This window comes from Ochlerotatus camptorhynchus, unplaced genomic scaffold (genome assembly GCF_037179485.1).
Source record: "Ochlerotatus camptorhynchus isolate MF236.1 unplaced genomic scaffold, CSIRO-AGI_Acam_v1.1 ptg000597l, whole genome shotgun sequence".
Taxonomy (NCBI): Eukaryota; Metazoa; Arthropoda; class Insecta; order Diptera; family Culicidae; genus Ochlerotatus; species Ochlerotatus camptorhynchus.
Window position 1 is genome coordinate 171,024 of NW_027041077.1, and position 19,169 is coordinate 190,192.

General features: G+C 41.4%; 1 protein-coding gene across 2 annotated transcripts in view; it reads right to left on the reverse strand.

The window, feature by feature from the left end:
- LOC135713948 (uncharacterized) overlaps positions 1 to 19,169 on the reverse strand; it is a 191,478-nt gene that overhangs the window by 117,848 nt on the left and 54,461 nt on the right. For both annotated transcript variants that reach the window (XM_065237168.1, XM_065237167.1), the window contains exon 2: positions 1,590 to 2,291. In XM_065237168.1, coding sequence (XP_065093240.1) covers positions 1,590 to 1,654 — 65 coding nt within the window. In that variant the 5' untranslated portion in view covers positions 1,655 to 2,291. The remainder of the gene's footprint in view (positions 1 to 1,589; positions 2,292 to 19,169) is intronic.

A 19,169-nucleotide genomic window follows, 5' to 3' on the forward strand; every position in this document is an offset into this window, starting at 1 on the left:
TTGTTGTTGTTGTTGAGCAAGTTTTGTTTCCTTCGCCTTCTAGCCTTTCCAGCTATTTTTTACTGTATCAAACGGCGTGATTTTCGGTCATCGTACTCGGTCCAGTCTGCCTTCCATACCTTCCTGGTACCAAGTAGACGCCACCCTGAGTCATCGTTGTTGTTATTTAATTCCACCTCCAAGCTGGGGCACGAGTCAGATGGCGATTGCAAAGGTGCAGCGCTCCGTGTTGAGGCTATATTTGCTGACAGTGACTTCAGCTCGTCAAGAATATCGAGTTCCAGCACAGAGTTAGAGCTCATGGTACAACTTGCCGCAATGTCGAGCGACAGCTGGTTCAGTTGATTTATTTCATTACTGATATTTCGGAGCTCGGTGGATATATCTGACGTCACAGTTCTCAATGACGTAGACACACTGTCTTTTGTTGCCATCATAGCTGTATCGAAAAGCGATGTAGTGTGATTTTTGAGGGCAACGACACTGCCAGCTAAGGTGCTGTTTCTGTTAATTGCAGACAGTTCATTTTTTATGCCTACCAGCAGTACCTCCAGGCCTTCGACAGCTTCGTGAACAATTCGAGGATTTTCTTGCTGCAGCGCGAAACGATGTGTCACTTCTGTGTTGGCATGCAGTTGCTCCGTTAGAAGTTTTTGTTGAGCCGCTAATTGATTAAATTCTAACTTTGCTTGCAGATGCTCTTGACACGAGTCGCAGCATGGTAGAAGATAAGAATTAAAATCCCCTACTTTTTTATTGTCCTTCCTGCGTAGTGAATTCCTCTGAACGGTCACTCCTACGCAGGCTGCATGAAATGTGCGTATGCAGCCAGTGCATTTCCACATCAGCGAATCAACGGAAGAGTCAAATGAACAAATTTCACAATTCATATTGAAATGAACGAAACCAACAGCTATCGCGCGAAATTACTACAGCGAGAACGAAACGTACGCAAAAAAATCATCATCATCATCATCATCATTTTCCACGTCTGTAGCCCCACATTTTGCAATTTTGAGGTGAATTAGACTGAGTGAAGTACATCGGCCGTGTATAAACTTTAAAGAGTTAGAGCAGAATGAGATCACAACCAAGTGAGCTTAAATTTTGGGATAGTTATCACGACCTGATTTAGAATCAATTGAGCAAATCGATAATTTTAACCACCCTAATATATATCATGGGAGCTGCTTGATCCAATAATACCCATTATTGTGCTAAGGAATAAGCACACGTATCAAACGATTATCGCGTTCACTCGCACATATGATCTACTGAATAAGTTATGTGCCAATAAGGTTAAAAGCATACATTTTATTTAGCACAAAGAGAAACAGCAGCTGTGTCACATTGATTGTACGCTTCCTCAAGGGCTTATGGTTTCAGCTGGTAACAAAAATAGCTTCTTCCTCTTTATAAGACGACGTAAAAGGATGTGGATTAAAGCCTGATTGGGAGTACATATATCCTACGTGTGTAAACTCAATGCTGTAGTCTAGCAGTGATAATATCGTTTGTCAGTACAGATACACGTATACATAGAAGCAACAGAGTGGGGTATAGAAATTGTACCCCCAAGCCGTACATACCTTTCCTCCGGTGTCGGTGATGGCGCTTTGCATATTTCCTGATCATCTTCCTTTTCGTTAAGCATGCTTCACCCCAAATGCTACGGGCGTGTGGTTAGATGGATATTGGAGCAGTACAATTTTCTTCGCCTTCAAACGGAGTTCACTACACAACCCTGTATACCGTTCAGAATGTGCAACACGATCTACCGATGGATGGTGAGGTCCTATCGAATTTCGAGCATTCCTCACCGCCGACGTCGACGACGACACTGGCAACGATGCAAAGGCATGCTTTAAATTGCGGATGAAACACTTTTCAAGGAGCAAACTTTCACTTTAACCTTTCGTCGTCGTAGTCAACTACGAAGATTGATGACACACTTCGACACAGGGTAATCTCACTTGCTTCTCGTGTCACTCGATGCTGTTGGCGATGATGTACGATAAAAACCAGCGTGTGACTGAACCCATCGCAGTTTGCTCATCGGGAGGTAACACGCGTTCTAGATGCTGAAAGCTTTTTCCGTTAACATATTTTTGGAACACTTGGTAGCATTTAGCTGTGATTTCAATGAGATTTAGCTCACCACCGATTGCCATTCATGAATAATTCAATCAACGGCACGTATGCAGCACAATCTATTCGGGCAGATTAAAGCGATTTCTCTCGATTATGCATGGGTTGTTATCCGATATTCAGCTCTTTCAGACTGGGTTCACCTAAAATGGAAACGAGAATTGAAAAACTGGATAAGTGCTATGCTTTCAATTTACAAACAAGTATACTTGATTAGAGCAATACGCCACTACGAGATTAATGCGTATATACAGTCTGTCTCTTGAGACATAGTTTTGCGTTGCACTTTAAAACTATTCTATTTATCGACCTATGCTGGAGTTGTGAGTTTAACGTGAGTCTCTCGTTATCGATAAGGTAACTATACACACATTAGATAACTGCATAATAACATTGCTTCGATTGCTTTTTCATGTAACTTGCAGTACGGTGTGCGCCGTGAAAACCTAGTCAGAGCCATAATAGTACTTCGATAAGATCAACATTGCACATTACACACAGAGCAAACAGAAGCTTTGCTATCACGCGTCTGAAAAGTATCAGAGGAACCCTGCAGTGTATTCAGACTAAGGGACTTGGTTTGGTAAACAAAGTTTGTTGTAATTGGCCGCTAGCTCTGACTTAAAGTTATATAATCGTATAAGAAAATTTCTACACTTTTGGCTCTACGGTGGAAAGTTGTACCTCAGCGAATGTTGGTTGTATCGCACACCTGCTCTACGAAAATAGTTTACGTGAAATTTTCTTGGGAAATGGCTGCACATGTTGTTGTCTGATTCCCGTGAGTCAGGGTAACGTCGAACGGGGATAGTGCTTAGAGGCTAGACATTTGCGTGAGCTTATCATTTGCTTATTTTAAAATATTCAAATCACGATATATTTAAATATATTCTACCATCACAGCAAGCTCTTTTGTCATATGGACTATGGTTTTTGTTAATTTTTATCTTATTTCGTAGTTCCTTGCTTATGTTAGTTCACAAATAAAATTCTATTTTCTACTTGTGTGAAACGGATTGATCGAAGATAAAACCAGGATTAGGACCTTGTTTCCATTGTTTCGACCAGAAAGTGCGAGGACAGCTAGAACAAACTTTACCTTGCAGAAGCCTATCAACTTTTAAATACCGGAGAATCGATTAACTGAGCCTCGCCACAGTATCCATCGAGTTTTGGGTCTTTTTGATGTGCTGTTGAACATCATCCATCTGAGGCAGAGCAACTCACCCGCTTCAATCTCCTAGGGAGAGGAGGAGGGTGTTCGTTTCGTAAACGCTCAAATGCATGTGCTTCACTATAAACCCTCTCGAAACTTGAATTTTTAGATTGGAAATGTTTTTTCACCTTCATACAGAATACGTAGTAGTAATGGCCGTAAAGGCTCTCTATCTTAGTCTTGTTGTCCTTAGTGTTGCCAACGCAATGTGCCTGCGTCCTTCTCAGTGATGTCAGCATTGTTACCTTCTCATAGATCGGCTATTGTTTTCAGGAAGATGACGTTCACAAGCGCGTGCGGTTAAATGTTGACTATCCCTGTAAAACTAGGGATTAATGATAAATCCATTACTTGAAACCAAAAAAGTCAAGAACCCAAGGGGTACTCAACACTTCATACTGTGCTGAAATACAGCATGGCACACTATTCGGCACACTAGGGCACTCGTTGACAAGTAGGACACAAACAATATTATGTAAAACGGCGTCACTGTCGAGTATTGACGTTTTTCCAATCGTTGCTAAGGTTGACTAGTTTGTTTACTCCATTGGGCTTCACAATGGGATCGAAAAATTCCAAGGAAAAATCTGTAAGTATTTTCTACACCATGAATCTGGTCAAAACTAACTAATCTCATCCGATTCGTAGCGAAACTCGCAGCGGCTAGCTTCTATTCAGGCCTCACACCTACAGAGTTTTTCCACATTAGACGTCACGGCTGAAATAGGTAACCTCCACCGAAGGTTGGACAAATGACTGGAAGATGTGGTCATCCAATACGCCGTACGGAATGCGAACTGTATTAACGAAAATCCTTTGAACGATGACAAAATTGTTGCGATTTGTTTTACAAATTTGTTATGCAGAATAAACAATAAAGAAAAAAAAGCTGAGCATAGGGGTTGGGGGAGGTGTCGTGCAAGTTCAAATCCCGGTCTTGCCAAGGGTCTTCCGCGATGGAAATTTTCTCGATTTCCCCTGCGTTGTTCCTCATTTATTCTTGGATATGGACTTTGATGGGAAATCACAGGATTTTATAACGATGTCCATAGTCTCTGTACTGCCTGCACAGCTGGGGACTGTCGATACGCATCCTCAAATATTCCATCAGATTTGAACTTATGTACGGTTGCCTTAACGTAATAGTATAGGAATTATAGGAACAGATCAATGCAATTACATTCCGTGAGTCCGACATAAATAACATATCCATCATCAACGATCTGGTCATTTTGCAGATGAATCTCTATAAACATCCTTGTGTTGAACTAGTTTGCATCACGAATCCCCGATGTGATGGGTGGCCTACCGATCAGTTCTTGTAAGACCAGTAAGGCTTTGCTCAATCTCTAAAATTTGATTCGTGGTAGAGGGGGTTTCGATGGGGTCAACGGTTCTCGCATGACGACACTAAGCAACTTGTTCGGCTAGAGCCCATGGGCATGTTGATGAACAACAGCAACCACAGGATCCAGCCTGCAGCAGAACTACAAATGCGAAGCTTGTTTGGATCACAAACCATTTCCGAAGTATGACTGATCTGAAGTGGGGGATATTTGATGGTTTTCATCGGTGGTCTATTGGCCATTGGTTTTCAATGGTAGTACATTGCGGAAGGCACCACAACTACATAAGATTTTGAACTTGGTAGCCTTGAACGTGTGTAATTGGGTGGTGGCAAGATACATCATAATCAGCGACACGATAAGCTTGGGTGATGTCTTCGAGGTCACGTACTTCTGAGTCGATCAGATGAACTGGTTCGAGGATGTTGTTTGTGGGATTGAACATTCACCCGTTCGAGTTCTGGTTTTGATTTTGTCGGGGAGCTTTTAACAGGTAGCTGGAGGAAATTTTGCCACCATTAATCAGGTTACACATTCGTTTCTGCACACGTATCTTTTGGAGGAGTCGAATTTGCTTGAACACCGTATAGTTTGGATGGCTTCCAGTTTCTCTCCCACTGCCCGCTCCGTTCACGTTCAAATGAAAATGAAACATAATGTTTGCCATAAATCATCAAAGAAATTCAAAATGTAAACACAATCACAAAAGTCAGTATAACTTCAGGGTTACCAAACGTATAGGTCATTAACACCTTGATTGGTACACTTCAGCCTACTTTGACACGTTTGGCGCAGCGCTTGGCACAACTATCGGCACTGTGAAATCTCATGGCACAGAATCGGGTGTGCAGAGTTAAATACCCTTTGCAAGAACCACATTATTGTTAAAACATTATTCCAATCAAATACGAGACCAAATACCAAACGGATATATATTAGATCTCGCTTCTATTTTCTTTTGATTGCACTTGACTTAGCTCAATCAGTTATCAACGTATGAATATCTGGCTTACTATGATAATATGTCCTTAGCGTGAATATATTAAAATATTGTAAATAAAGGGTGATACGATGAAAATTTGGTCCACTTAAACATTTTTTTTCCTTGATTTGTTACCCGTCGATCTTGTTTTCCGTGCTGAGCACCAATGCTACCGACGCCAGGGAGGCAGCTCCCATACTTTAAACCTACCTATTGACTCATCAACTCACCAACTCACACGGGAACCAACGGCTTTACTTCCCATCCGAAGGAAGGCGTGATCAAAGATGTTATGCCTCAGAACACCCCGGCGGCGCCGACTGGGATTGAACCCAGGCTTGCTGGGGTGAGAGGTAATCACGCTTACCACTACACCACGCCGGAGATGAACCAGCGTCTGGCTGAAAATCTCCTTAATAAAGACAACCAACCAACCAACCACTACACCACCGGCGCCGCTTGTAATATTTTAAAGTCAATGTTGTATGTATCCATCATTTGGTTCACGGGTCCAAATTTAGCATCATTCGGACGATGGTGATTTGTAGCAAATATATATCTGTTTCGCAAATGCCTAGTTGGTGTACATAAATTTAATTTTGACAATAGTTCAATTGAATCAATGCGATGCGATAAGATATCGTTTACAAATGATACCCTATCAAATTCACGATGCTCTTTTAATGTTTGAATATTTATGAGCATACATCGAGCTGTGTATGATGGCAAAAGAAATACAGTCCAACCTAACTTGCGGACTACATACAATAGAAACTGCTCTATTCTTTCATCGCGTGTGATTGACAAAGGAGACCAAGCTATGCTACTGTACCGTGCCGATTCAAATTTCGGACACTTAAACTCGAATTTCGGACACTTTTAAAAGTTGATTATCTCGGTCGAATATGATCCACATGTCTTGTAAATTTTAAATTTTTTTGACTAGTGCCCTCCACGATCATCTAACATTATTACTTTGTTTCTAACTGGATGTAATATTTAATTAAAAATGAAAGTGTCCGAAATTTGAATCGTCCGAAATTTGAATCGGAACGGTATTTATTCGGTGAAAGTAAGCTTTGAGTTTAAAATAACGGCCCTCATAACGAGTGTCACTGCACGGTGAAGTGATTGCCGTTTAAATCAAATGGGAATCACTTCACCGTGAGTGACAAGTTGTCACTTCACCGTGAAGTGACATCGGTAATAAGGGCCAACGCCTAGGTCCGTGACGCTATCACACTTTTCTACGTTCTTAAATATTTCTTAAAGAAATTGTTCGCTTTCTATCAAAGAACCACGAACTCAATTGAAACAAAGCTATTTATCTCCAATTTCGAAAGTCCGTCCGAATACGCGTCCTGAAGACGACCCAAATTCTCCAACTGTGCGACCAAAAAACATTATGGCATTCTCCCGAACCTTGGCGATCGGCTGATAGACCGCGAAGGCAATGCGTCAACTGAAAAGAGTTGCACAGGGAACGTGAAGCTAAACGCACCGAGGAAGTCCGCATAGCAGCTGAAAAGGGACTCAACAGGAAATCAAACTAGTGGATTATGTTCCACGACGAGATGGGAAAGTGGCCTCCCAGCACCAGCACAAGAAGCGTTATTGGGAGTATTTGGAGCCGTCGGACATCGAGAAGTATTTGGATTCGTTTTGTGTTTGCCGGTTTTAAATATTTAAATACTTATTGTGATAAGGTGAAACCTAGTGCAACAAAAATGCACAAACCTCTGGCTTTGGAAAAGTACGATGAATTTTGTCAAATTGTGTCACTAGTACTGAAAGATTACTTTTTAGACGCATTTTTAACAAACAGGCAGTGTCTGATTTTAAACTGAATAATGATATGATATTCACCATTTATTTGATCTTGTCGGCCTTTAATTGATTTTTATCAGTAATCCGAGAAAAAATCAATTACAGTCTGACAAGAATGATGATTATTTCACGATACCAGGTTCCAAACGTTTTGATCAGCAGATGTGTTGCTTAGCATTTAGGTTTTTTCATAAAAATTTGGAAATGAAGACGCGTGTCAACATAAATAAAATCACTATTTCTCATTAGCATTATTCATTTATCTGACCAGTGGCAAATGGCCTAGATAGAATATTCAGTCCCTCGGATATAATTGTTCTGATTCCGTCGTCCTTCAGGTTTAGTTTTGTTTGGACCTTATCTTGAAAAACTCCCACCTAAGGCTGCAACCCATATAATCTGGGATATGTAGGGAACGTTCACATAAGAATAAAACGTTAATACTTAGCGTCCATCCGATTTTTCAGTGACAGCCAGTTGTTCTACCAACTGCCAAAGTATACACCTCTGAATTTAACTTTGTCTTTACGTCTTTTTACTATTTGTTAATGTTAATTGTTAATATATGGTCCTAATTATTATGAGAACCTTTGTTCATGACACCAAGCTTCGAAAATGCTTCGTTTAGGACTTACTAATTTTGTCCTGCTTGATTTCCTGGCTGGCCCATAGTGCATTGAAAGCAAATATCAACCACGCCCGGTCACAGTGATTAATTTGCGGAGCGGTTCTCCACCCTGTAACAACTTCGACGAAATCGGTCCTACGATCGGCTGAAGTACACCAGGAAGGCAATAGACCGGAAGATTCCGCAGATTGGATCAGCACGATGAAAAGTTTCCTATAAACAAGGTTGCAAAGACTCATTTCAGCTAAAACAATGTTTTTCTAAATTATGAAATAATTAGATGCCATGATCAAATTTTGAATTGGTAGGATACAAGAAGAGGTTGCAAAGAATGTGTTTGACATATTAAACCTGTTTATTTCACTTCATGAGAGTCACAGTCAGCGATTTTTCACAAACTCACTCACTCACTCACTCACTCACTCAGCGATCAGCAAATCGCTGATTGTGACTCATGGAAAGCAAAATTTACAGGTTTTATGTTTCCAACGCATACTTTGTAACCTCTTCTTGTAAGTTACAAGTAAAACATGCCATCATACCATCTTTTGGTTTTATTATTCCGAAAAACATTATTTTAGCTGCAATGAGTCTTTGCAACCTTGCCTATAAAGTTTATTTTGACCCTACTAACTAACGACTTGAACGGGAAACACATTTAGAAATTGATGGAATAAAAATGGGAACCCTTGAATTGGTTGAATTCTACACCTTTCTTTGGTTGCTTGGTAGATATCACACAACAGGTTGCGCAGCTGGGGTGAAAAAGATAGACGGTCAAGGATGGAAAGTTTTCCGATTTTCGTTTGTCGTCTTGTTGCAAATTCATTCCACTTATCCGGCTGAAGCGTTTTCCATCTCGGTCAAAGTTTTTAGCTAACTTTAGCACTTGCGTTGATAATGAGAAAGCTTTGCGCTGTATTATCTGTATTTGTGCGGTATGTTTACGGTTCAGATTTTCAAACGCGTTGCGTTATTTCTGGCATGAAAGGCTTAAGTTGGTCGGTTTTCAAATGGGAATAAGGCAAAGGTCGTGGGTAAAGTTTGTTTTAAGGGTTTCCCTATCGACTTTTTAGAACTAATGACATTTTGTTTTGATTGGGAAGTTTATATTTTTTTGGGTGAAATTTGGTGGCATATTGATAGAGATCTCAGTAGAAACATATTATTGAGAAGGTTGAAATTTCTAAGCAGATATTTAATACCCATCAATTTCAGAAATTGTGTGATACGAAACATGATTATGTTCTACTTACATTTCAATCTAGTATACTTAACGGGAGGAGTGAAAAAAAAACCATCAACAAAAAAAAAACTTCACCTTTCGCTTACTAAATTTCTGCTTTAATTCCCCGAAGGCATTTCATATCCATGGCGATGAAGAGCCTTCTTAGAATGCACTGCCTTAAATTTTTATACATTGCCTACAATCAATCAATCCTGGGAAAAATGAATTAAGTATTAGAACTCTTTTCATCTTCTGTTCGATGGTTTATTACGTTTCGGTTGGACATTACCTTAGCTCAGTCGGTAAAGGCACTGCTATGAAACAAGACCATACTGGAGGATTCAATTTCTGATTTAGACATTTTTCTGGTTGAAAAAAAATCTCGATTTCTCTGGGAATAGAGTATGATTGTACTTGACACACAATTATACTAATTCAAAATTGGTACAGGCTTAAACACTGGCCAGACTGAGCAGCTATAACATGTTATAAGCCTATCTTGATGACATTTTTCTTGTCGATAATTATGTTATAACTGTAGTCTGAACAATGCATTAGAAAGCTCTCAATAAACAACTGTGGTAGTGCTCAAAGAACACTAAGGTGAGGGCCGGTGCTAAATCCCAGTTGCACCGTAATAAACCCAAGAAGAAGATGCACATAACACCTACTATCAACTCTGTGACTGTTTGGTAAACACAATTATCAATCCTGCCACTCCCAGCCTGGCCTTCTTGATGTTTAATTATTGTTGAATGATGAAAGGATTAATTTCCTGTCATCAAAAAATAATATTCGCTTCTTGTCTCATGCATCCGTCCATGGCTTGAGGCTTCATTTTAATGTCATATTAATCATAGCATAATTATTATACTCAACCCAATACGTGCCGCAAAGTTATGGTCATTTTATTAGCTTCGCATTTGGTACCGGGAATCAGAGATGGTCGCTTAATGAGCAAACATATTTAATTGTGTGGAATCAATAAATGCAAGTTGGAGTATAAACATTTTGGTGAGCTTATTTGATCCCGCCAATAACCCACTTGATGGGTACGACGTGTATTGCCCATAAAAGCAAAACTGTACCATACGAATGGGAAATAAAGCAGATATGGGACGGTTATGCATTTATGGGCAGAAGCTGGAAATCAATGAACAACACCAGTTTGAAATCCCAGATGGTGGATTCGTGTTTTTGAAATACTGTCAAATACCCCACAATATGGATGTTCTCGGAACTGGAACGGTGTGTAGAGGTCGGAAATCGATGATTGACGCCATTTTGAAATTACATTTTAGAAGAAAGTGTCATACCCCACAATATGATTATTTTCAGAACGGGAAAGACGTTTAGACTAGAGAGGGTCTAGTATAATAGCGAATTCGAACCAGTTCCAATCCAGTGCGAAACCGAACCTGAGCTAGGTTTTAAAAACAAACGAGCAAACTGACGTTTGTCAGAAAACAAGCAGACCCAATCTTGATACCCGATACAGGTAGGAACTGAATAATAAACAAATTCGCTATAAGAGAGAAGCGGACTGCCTGGCTTTGAGCCAAACGAACTGTCAAAGCCAGAGCCAATTGTTCAGCGCATATCTTGATTGCATTGGCAGTGTTGATAGAAATCACCTAGGCATAGGTTGCCAAGGTAGTTTGTTTTGCATCCCCTCCTCTCTAGTTTAGACGATCGCTGATTAACACAATTTTAGAAGCCAAGGTGGCAGATTTCGGTTTTTGAAAAGCTATCTAATACCCTATAATAGGAGTATTTTGGGAATGCGAACAACGTGTGCTAAGACAGGAAATTGAGAACTGACATAATTTTTAAATTCAAAATAACGGTTTCCGGTTAAAAAAATGATCAAATATTTTCTACAATATGGGAATTCTCGACACGGGAACGACGTTTGACCAGTTTTCGAAAAAGTGTCACCATATAATCCGTCTATCCTGGATGGATCATTATGCAAGATTATACCTCGTAGTTACTCAGGTTTACAGTTCTTCCCGTGTTTATATTTTTAACTCAGAGGAGCGTTACGACGGGGTTGCAATGAAGAAGCTTCTTAAAAAGATATTTTTCTCGCTTGTCCAGCACTACGTTATTCAGAGTAAAAAATCATGGGTAGGAACATGAACCTGAGTAGCTACGCATTAGTTCAGCATTTTACTAGGGATAAGGAAGCATTTTTCAAAAAAGTTTATACACTTTCCGCATAAAAATCTCGGAAACTTGGGTAAACGTTCATGTAGTTGCGGTACAGCGTTGAGTCTTCATGCACAAGGAGCGTTTCCCCTATATCTTCTTTCCTTTATTTAACGTCGGTCTCTGTTCCGCAATCTAGTGCCAATCACCGACGGACATCGATTGCCATCCATTGACGGCAATCGAATGTGCAGAAAGGCAGCTTCCACACCTGCATAGGATATCGCACCCATTCAACACACATGGGCCGGGACCAACGGCTTTACTTACCTTCCGAAGGAAGACGTGACCAGAGATTTTTATGCCTCAGAAAAATCCCACCGACCTCGGCTAGGATTGAACCCAGACCCATCGGGGTGTTAGAAAGCAGTCACGCTTACCACTACACCACCGGCGCCGGCTGTTTCCCCTATATAGAAATGAAGAAAAAAATGGTTTCGGCATCGGCACACAACGGACTGTAGAGATTTTCACGTCCTGTTGTATTGGTGCGATATGTGAGAGCGTGTTAGAGAAAATCCGTGGAAAATACATAACAAATCGATGTCAAGCTCATTTTGACAGATCTAAGTTCATACATTTTTTAGGTTAGCCAGAGGAAAATAATAAACAACTTTACATGGCGATGTGCCTGCTAGTGTGCGTGCGTTAAACTCACTAATCTCTATTGGCTCGGCAACGTGGAGAGCCACAGACACGAGAGCTAAAGAGAACGAACGATGCCGATAACGAAACGGACAAAACGGGGTGTTGAGTAGGTTGCACTTAAAAGGTGGTTTAGGAAAATCCTTAATATAGTTGTGACAGACCAAGTTAAAAGGTCGAAGTTAGAAAGTGTAAGTGTTAGATGTATTTTTATGTGAAAATTGTAAGTCTAAATAAATGTCTGTTATAGGCGTATGATGATGGTTCAAAAAAAGTAAGCCGACGTGCGTTAGCATTAGCGTCAGCGTTGTTGAAAAAAAAAAGTAAGCCGACATGCGTTACGAAAACAAGAACTGTTTAATTTTCAACGTCGCCGAAAAAAAAACAAACTAATCAAACTTGTACGTGTCCACGGTGATTAATACCAACCAATATTAAATTGAACTTTAGATGCGTGTACAACGATTGAGGAGGAAGAGTTAAGGCTGGCGCACAATGCAAGTTTCCGGTTTTTTTGACGTAGGACTACGTCTTTGATTTCTATATGGGGGTACACTTTGTGAAAACCAAAAATGGAACATGTAACAAATTAAGAAAGATTTTGAACGTTAATAACTCAGCTGCCCCTGGTCCAATTTCAATAATTTTATCACCAATCGATCAGAAATATGGCTACGCATTGATAACAATGCTTCCAAATGTTGATTTTCAACAAAAAAACTATTGAAAAACTGGTAAATGTTCAGCATTGTCCAAAAGCGTCGAATTAACTAACAAATCCACCAATTACCTACATGCATATGCTGCTTCCCCAGCACAGTCGTCAGAGAGTAGTAAGTAGACGAAACAAGTCGAAGTGGCATTCGCCTCCGATCCTCGGGCGCGTGCGAATAGGCAGGATGGAATTGCGTAATACTTTACACACTCATCGCCATGCTCAGAACCAAACGCAAATTCTTCGAGATAACCACCATCCGTCGTCTGGCTCGCCGTGGTGGTATCTGACGTATCTCCGGTTTGATTTACGAGGTGTGCTGAAGGTGTTCCTGAAAAATGAAATCCGTGATGCTGTCACCTACACTAAACACGCCAAGCGTAAGCGGCCATGGATGTCATCTACGTTTTTGAAGTGACAGAGACGCACTCTGTTTGGTTTCGGAGGTTAAATCATCACCAACATTGGAAACAAAACGGCTCTTTTCAGGGCCACCAAGCTTATTACAGAAAAGAGTAGGAATAGAATTCATCTGCCCGTTTGTCCATATTCAGAACCACCGACCACACGAAATGCTCATGTAATCAAACTGGAAGCAGGGATACAAATTATTTTGATCAACCTTGATCAACTTTGAATCGCCACGGCCGGATATTTTCGATGGAAGAAGCAACAATCTAGCATCTAATTCGACGAAGACGTCAGGAAACATTTCTGGATCAACAATAGAATAGGGCCCATCAGTATTTGTAAACAAACCGTTCCAAAGCCTCACAAATCGAAGGCCGCTCACACAAACCAACACCAACATCTTGTAGGTAGAAGTTTCCCCTATTCGATGATGGTGTTGGTTTGTGTGGGCTCTTTTCTATTGTTGATCCAGATTTGTGAAGCCGAGTTATTTACGAAAGAGAGTGTCGATGAAGAGAATCGATCAATGTAGATAGGACCTATTGAAAAGTGACGCGAGATTTGTTTTCCGTACTGAGCTCCAATGCTACCGACGCCAGGGAGGCAGCTCCCAGAGATGTTATGCCTTAGAACATGCCGGTGGCGCCGACTGAGATTGGACCCAGGCCTGCTGGGGTGAGAGGTAATCACGCTAACCACAGACGCCGATATCTATCACGGCGAATGAGAACGACCCAAATTTGAGTTTAGTTATCTCAGAAATAAGAAATAAAGTGCAGGAACTCAGCGATGAGTAAATTTGCCTCATGTTTTCCCAGGTTTTTCCAGGATTTTCCAGGGAAAAATTCCCGAATTTGAGAAAAGTAAAGATTGGATTCACTCAGTCTATTGGCACTACTCCGAGACTGAATAAAATTTTCGTCAATTTCCTCATTTTCTGGCAGATTTTTTAGGTTTTCCACACGAAATCATGAGACAAATTTACTCATCGCTGAGTTCCTACACTTTTGGCGATTATGAGTGAACTAAACTCAAATTTGGGTCGTTCTCATTCGCCGTGTACGCAAAAAGAAAATAGCCAGTGTCGCTACTTGATAGCAAACTACTCATAATGGGAGGAGTCTTTGTAGCTTTTATACCACATCATTCTGCTTTAACCTAAAAAATATAAAGCAGCGCTGATGTCTAGTATCAGCTCATAGTGTGGAGGTGGAATCACCAACTGGAAACGTCCGGTTCATCGCTGTTTACTGCCCACGCCAGTGTACCGCAAGCAACGGATTAGGAATCCAATTCAAGAAGGACCTGACCGCCATCACCCGTACTAGCTCCCGATTCATCGTTGGGGGCGACCTGAACGCCCGCCATGAAGCTTGGCGGAACTACCAGAGGAACCGAAACGGATGTCTATTGTTCGACCACGCACAACATGGACTGTACACAGTGCAATTTCCGGACGAACCAACTTTCATCTCTCCGGCGGGAAATCCCTCCACGCTAGACTTTTTCCTGTCAAACATCGGACTATCCAAGCCGGAGGCGCACAACGATCTCAGCTCCGACCACCAACCGGTGGTGACTGAAGTCGGTGTCAACGTGGTTCCTGCTAGAGGCTGCCTGCGTAAAGACTACCACCATGTCAACTGGGTGCAGTACGGACGAATGGTGGACAGCAACATCGATGAAAATCCACTGCTCGCCACCGTAGATGACATCGACCGGGCGTTGGAAGGACTCCAACAGGCCATATCCGAGGCTGACGAGACATGCGTTCGACAAGTTCCTGTGAGGGGTAAGTTTGTTGCTATTGATTCCCACACCCAATTATTGATTCGATTGAGAAATGTGCGTAGACGCCAGTTTCAGAGGACTGGAGACCTGGGCAAAAAACGTGAAATGGCCGATCTGAACAGGCAGATTGCTTCCAGAATGGACTCACTCCGAAATGAAAGTTTCGGGCGTGTTGTCCAGAATCTGGACGACCGCTCCAGACCATTCTGGAAGGTAGCCAAGGTCCTGAAAAATCATCCCAAACCCGTTCCACCTCTCAAAGTCGAAAATGATGACGATCGGCTTTTAATTACCCCACAGGAGAAAGCAAATGCGATCGGCAAGCATGTCGCTTCATCGCATTTGCTTGGCTCGACTATCCAAAGTCCGCTCGATGATCAGGTTGCGCAATGCGTTCAAAACCTAGATGCCTCCCCTTGTGTCGTGCCTCCGGCGGATATGATTACAGTACAACAAATTTGCTCAGCGCTGAAATGCACCAAGAACATGAAGGCTCCCGGGTTTGACGGTATATTCAACTTGATCTTGAAGAGACTCAGCATGAAAGTGCAGTCTCTTCTAACCGCTATCTTCAACAGATGTTTGGAACTGCACTACTTTCCAAGCATCTGGAAAGTAGCAAAAATCATACCGATCCGCAAACCCGGTAAGGATCCAACATTGTCTTCAAGCTACAGACCCATCAGCCTCCTTTCAGCGCTGAGCAAATTGTTCGAGAAACTCATTCTCAATCGTTTGCTCAAGTTTGTCGAGGAAAATAACATTCTCCTTCCGGAACAGTTTGGGTTCAGAAAGGGGCACTCCACCAATCACCAGCTAGTACGGGTGATGAATAACATCCGAAGTAACAAAGCTGTATCCAAGTCCACAGCCATGGCCTTGTTAGACGTTGAAAAGGCGTTTGACAATGTTTGGCATGATGGACTTGTGTACAAGCTTTGTAACTTCAACTTTCCTTTACATCTTATTAAAATCACCCGTAACTACCTCCAGCAAAGGTCGTTTAAGGTATCGTTGAATAGTTGTCTCTCAGACACGTTTTCGATCCCAGCAGGAGTCCCGCAAGGTAGTCTGCTGGGCCCCTTGCTTTACAGCATTTACACTTCCGACATTCCTCCCCTCGGCGACGGTTGCGTGTTTTTCCTGTTCGCAGATGATACCGCAATAGCCGTCAAAGGAAGGATGCCTCGCGAAATAACGAACAAACTTCAACGATGCCTTAACGCCTTTGCTGATTATGCCACCACGTGGAAAATCAAAATCAATGCCACCAAAACACAAGCGATCATGTTCCTCCATCGGCAATCGCCCAAACTGAAACCGGCTCCATCTTGTACTGTAATCATGGATGGCACAAGGGTTGAGTGGTCTACCGAAGTTACCTATCTCGGGATGTTGTTCGATGAAAAGCTCCTCTTCCGTTCGCATGTAGAGAAAACTGTAGTCAAGTGTTCTACCTTGGTTAGGTGTCTGTTTCCGCTGATTTGCCGCAGATCCCGCCTCTCAAGGGTGAACAAACTGGCCGTCTACAAACAAATCATAGCACCTGCGATCCTCTACGCAGCTCCGGTGTGGGAATCATGTGCACAGACTCACAGGAACAAAATCCAGGTCGCTCAGAATAGAGTGCTGAGGATGGTACTTGATCGTCCTTTTGACACTAGAATAACAAATTTACATGAAGAGGCAGGCATTGCCAAAATAGATTTAAGAATTAACGAAATTAAGACTAAATTTGCACAAAAATGTAATTTATCAGAACATGCTTTGATAAGCAATTTGTATATAGTAGATTAGGTGTATATAGTAGTTGTAGGTTAGTTGTAGTTGTAAATAGTAGTTATAAGTAGTCTTCTTTTTCAAATTTTCAAGCAAACCAATCCCACCAAGGTGGTCATTCTCTAAAACAGGCCTGATAGGACTAGGAACTGTAATTAATAATAATTGAAATTTCACAGGAACTAAAGTTGAAAAGACGCATCTGTGTCACTTGATAAGTTATACATGTAAACCACACAAATTCAAGAAATATAGATCATTTAAGTAGTAAGTAAGTATCAGCTCATTTTCGCTTCGGACGGCGTGGTCAGCAATAGCAGCAGTAGGTCGTGGCTGGTCGTGGCAAAGGAGGTGCCAATCGTCATCGCAAATTCTTCGAGATAACCACCATCCGTCGTCTGGCTCGCCGTGGCAGTGTCTGACGTATCTCCGGTCTGATCTACGAGGTGTGCTGAAGGTGTTCGTGGAAAATGAGGTCCGTGATGCTGTCACCTACTCTAAACACGCCAAACGTAAGTGGCCATGGATGTCCTCTTCAATAAAACGGCCCTTTTCAGGGCCATCAAGCTTACATCAGTAAAGAGTTGGAATAGAATTTATCTGTGCTTGTTTGTCCATATTCAGAACCACAAGCCCCCAACGACCACACAAACTTGGAAGCAGGGGTGCAAGTGATTTTGATTGATTCTCGTGATCAACTTTCTTTTTGAAAAAGATTACTACAAATTTGGATCGCCTACAATTCAAAAACGGAAAGAGTTGAGATAATAGATATTTCAGGCATAACATTTGATAACGGCACAAAAGCATTTGTAAACAAACCTTCTAAGGCCCTTTACACGCGAACCAAAGTACGCCCACGCAAACCAACAACATCATCGCATAGGGGCAACTATCACCTTTCCGAAAGTGGTATTGGTTTGCGTGGGCGTACTTTAGTTCGCGTGTAAAGGGCCTTAGAATGTTTGTTTACAAACGCTTTTGTGCCGTTATCAAATGTTATGCCTGATCTGATCAATTGAAAGAACTTAATGCTCTTCACATTTATTCCGTCCACTAGCGGTCCTACGTCAAGCTTCCGTTCGTGCCCCTAGGCACAGACCCTTCTACTTTTTGTTTTTTTGACAGATAATGCATGGGCTAACTGTCAAAAAACCTGAAAACTTATCCACTGTGCGCTGGCTTTTACGTTTGTTTGTCCATGCTTTAATGTATGACAAACTATGGCCAAAAACGGTGCACTTACGCTAATATATATATATATATTTGCACACCTGGGCTACTAATAGCATCATTATGATGTACTTTGTTTAGCATGTTGTTTTCCCTGATAGATCTAGCAATGTGTTACATGTAATGGTATGGTGCAGAAATGGGAAGTATCTTGAGCTGTACTACTCCGTGACCAAGATAGCACAGTGTGTAAAATCTGTATTTCAATAGTTCTTTAACACTTTTTTTTTGCCATATGCTTCAAAGAAGATTCAATTGAGTTATATCAGCATATGAATGATCTTAGTTCTCTCTCATGTATGGATAATATCGGAAATAATAAGTATTTAGTCTTGAGTGTAGTAAATATATCGATAAGACTTTTTGTATGTCAGCTCAGCACCAGTGGTGGAAAAGCATCTGTATATACTCGCTTAAAAAACAACGTGGATTATGTATAAGCACCTAAATCGAAACGATATTGAAACATTTTTTTCACTTATCGACCGACAACGTTAACTAATGCAATGCGTCTATCTGGTGCTGAAGCCAGACGGTGCCAGTTTGTATGATTGATCGCCACTTCACATGATTGAATTCCACACATGTGTAGCTACACACCTACGTTACATTGCATTACCGTTAGTCACCGGTTGTAACAATGAATGTGCCATTGCCTGGTGTGGAAGATGAGTGGAAGTCAAGGATGTGATCATGACTTACACATAAACAACGAAAACGAAGTGCCTCTTTACTCGTTTGTTTGATGTGCGCGGGAGTGAGATGAGAATTGAGAGATTATCACAAGCACGCAAAGTTGATATAAATTATTTTTCAAGATAGAGGCTACTCCATCGTGAAAATTCTACTGCTTACAGCTGAATGGAATGATGATAGATGAGTCGCATTTATTTCGAATTGAGTGTCAGAAGCAGATCAGTGGTATTTGTTTGGAAATCTGTTGGATTTGTCCCAAGACGTTGACAACTTGCAACGTTCCGTTACCTCCCGTCGGTGGTCTACCGAGACG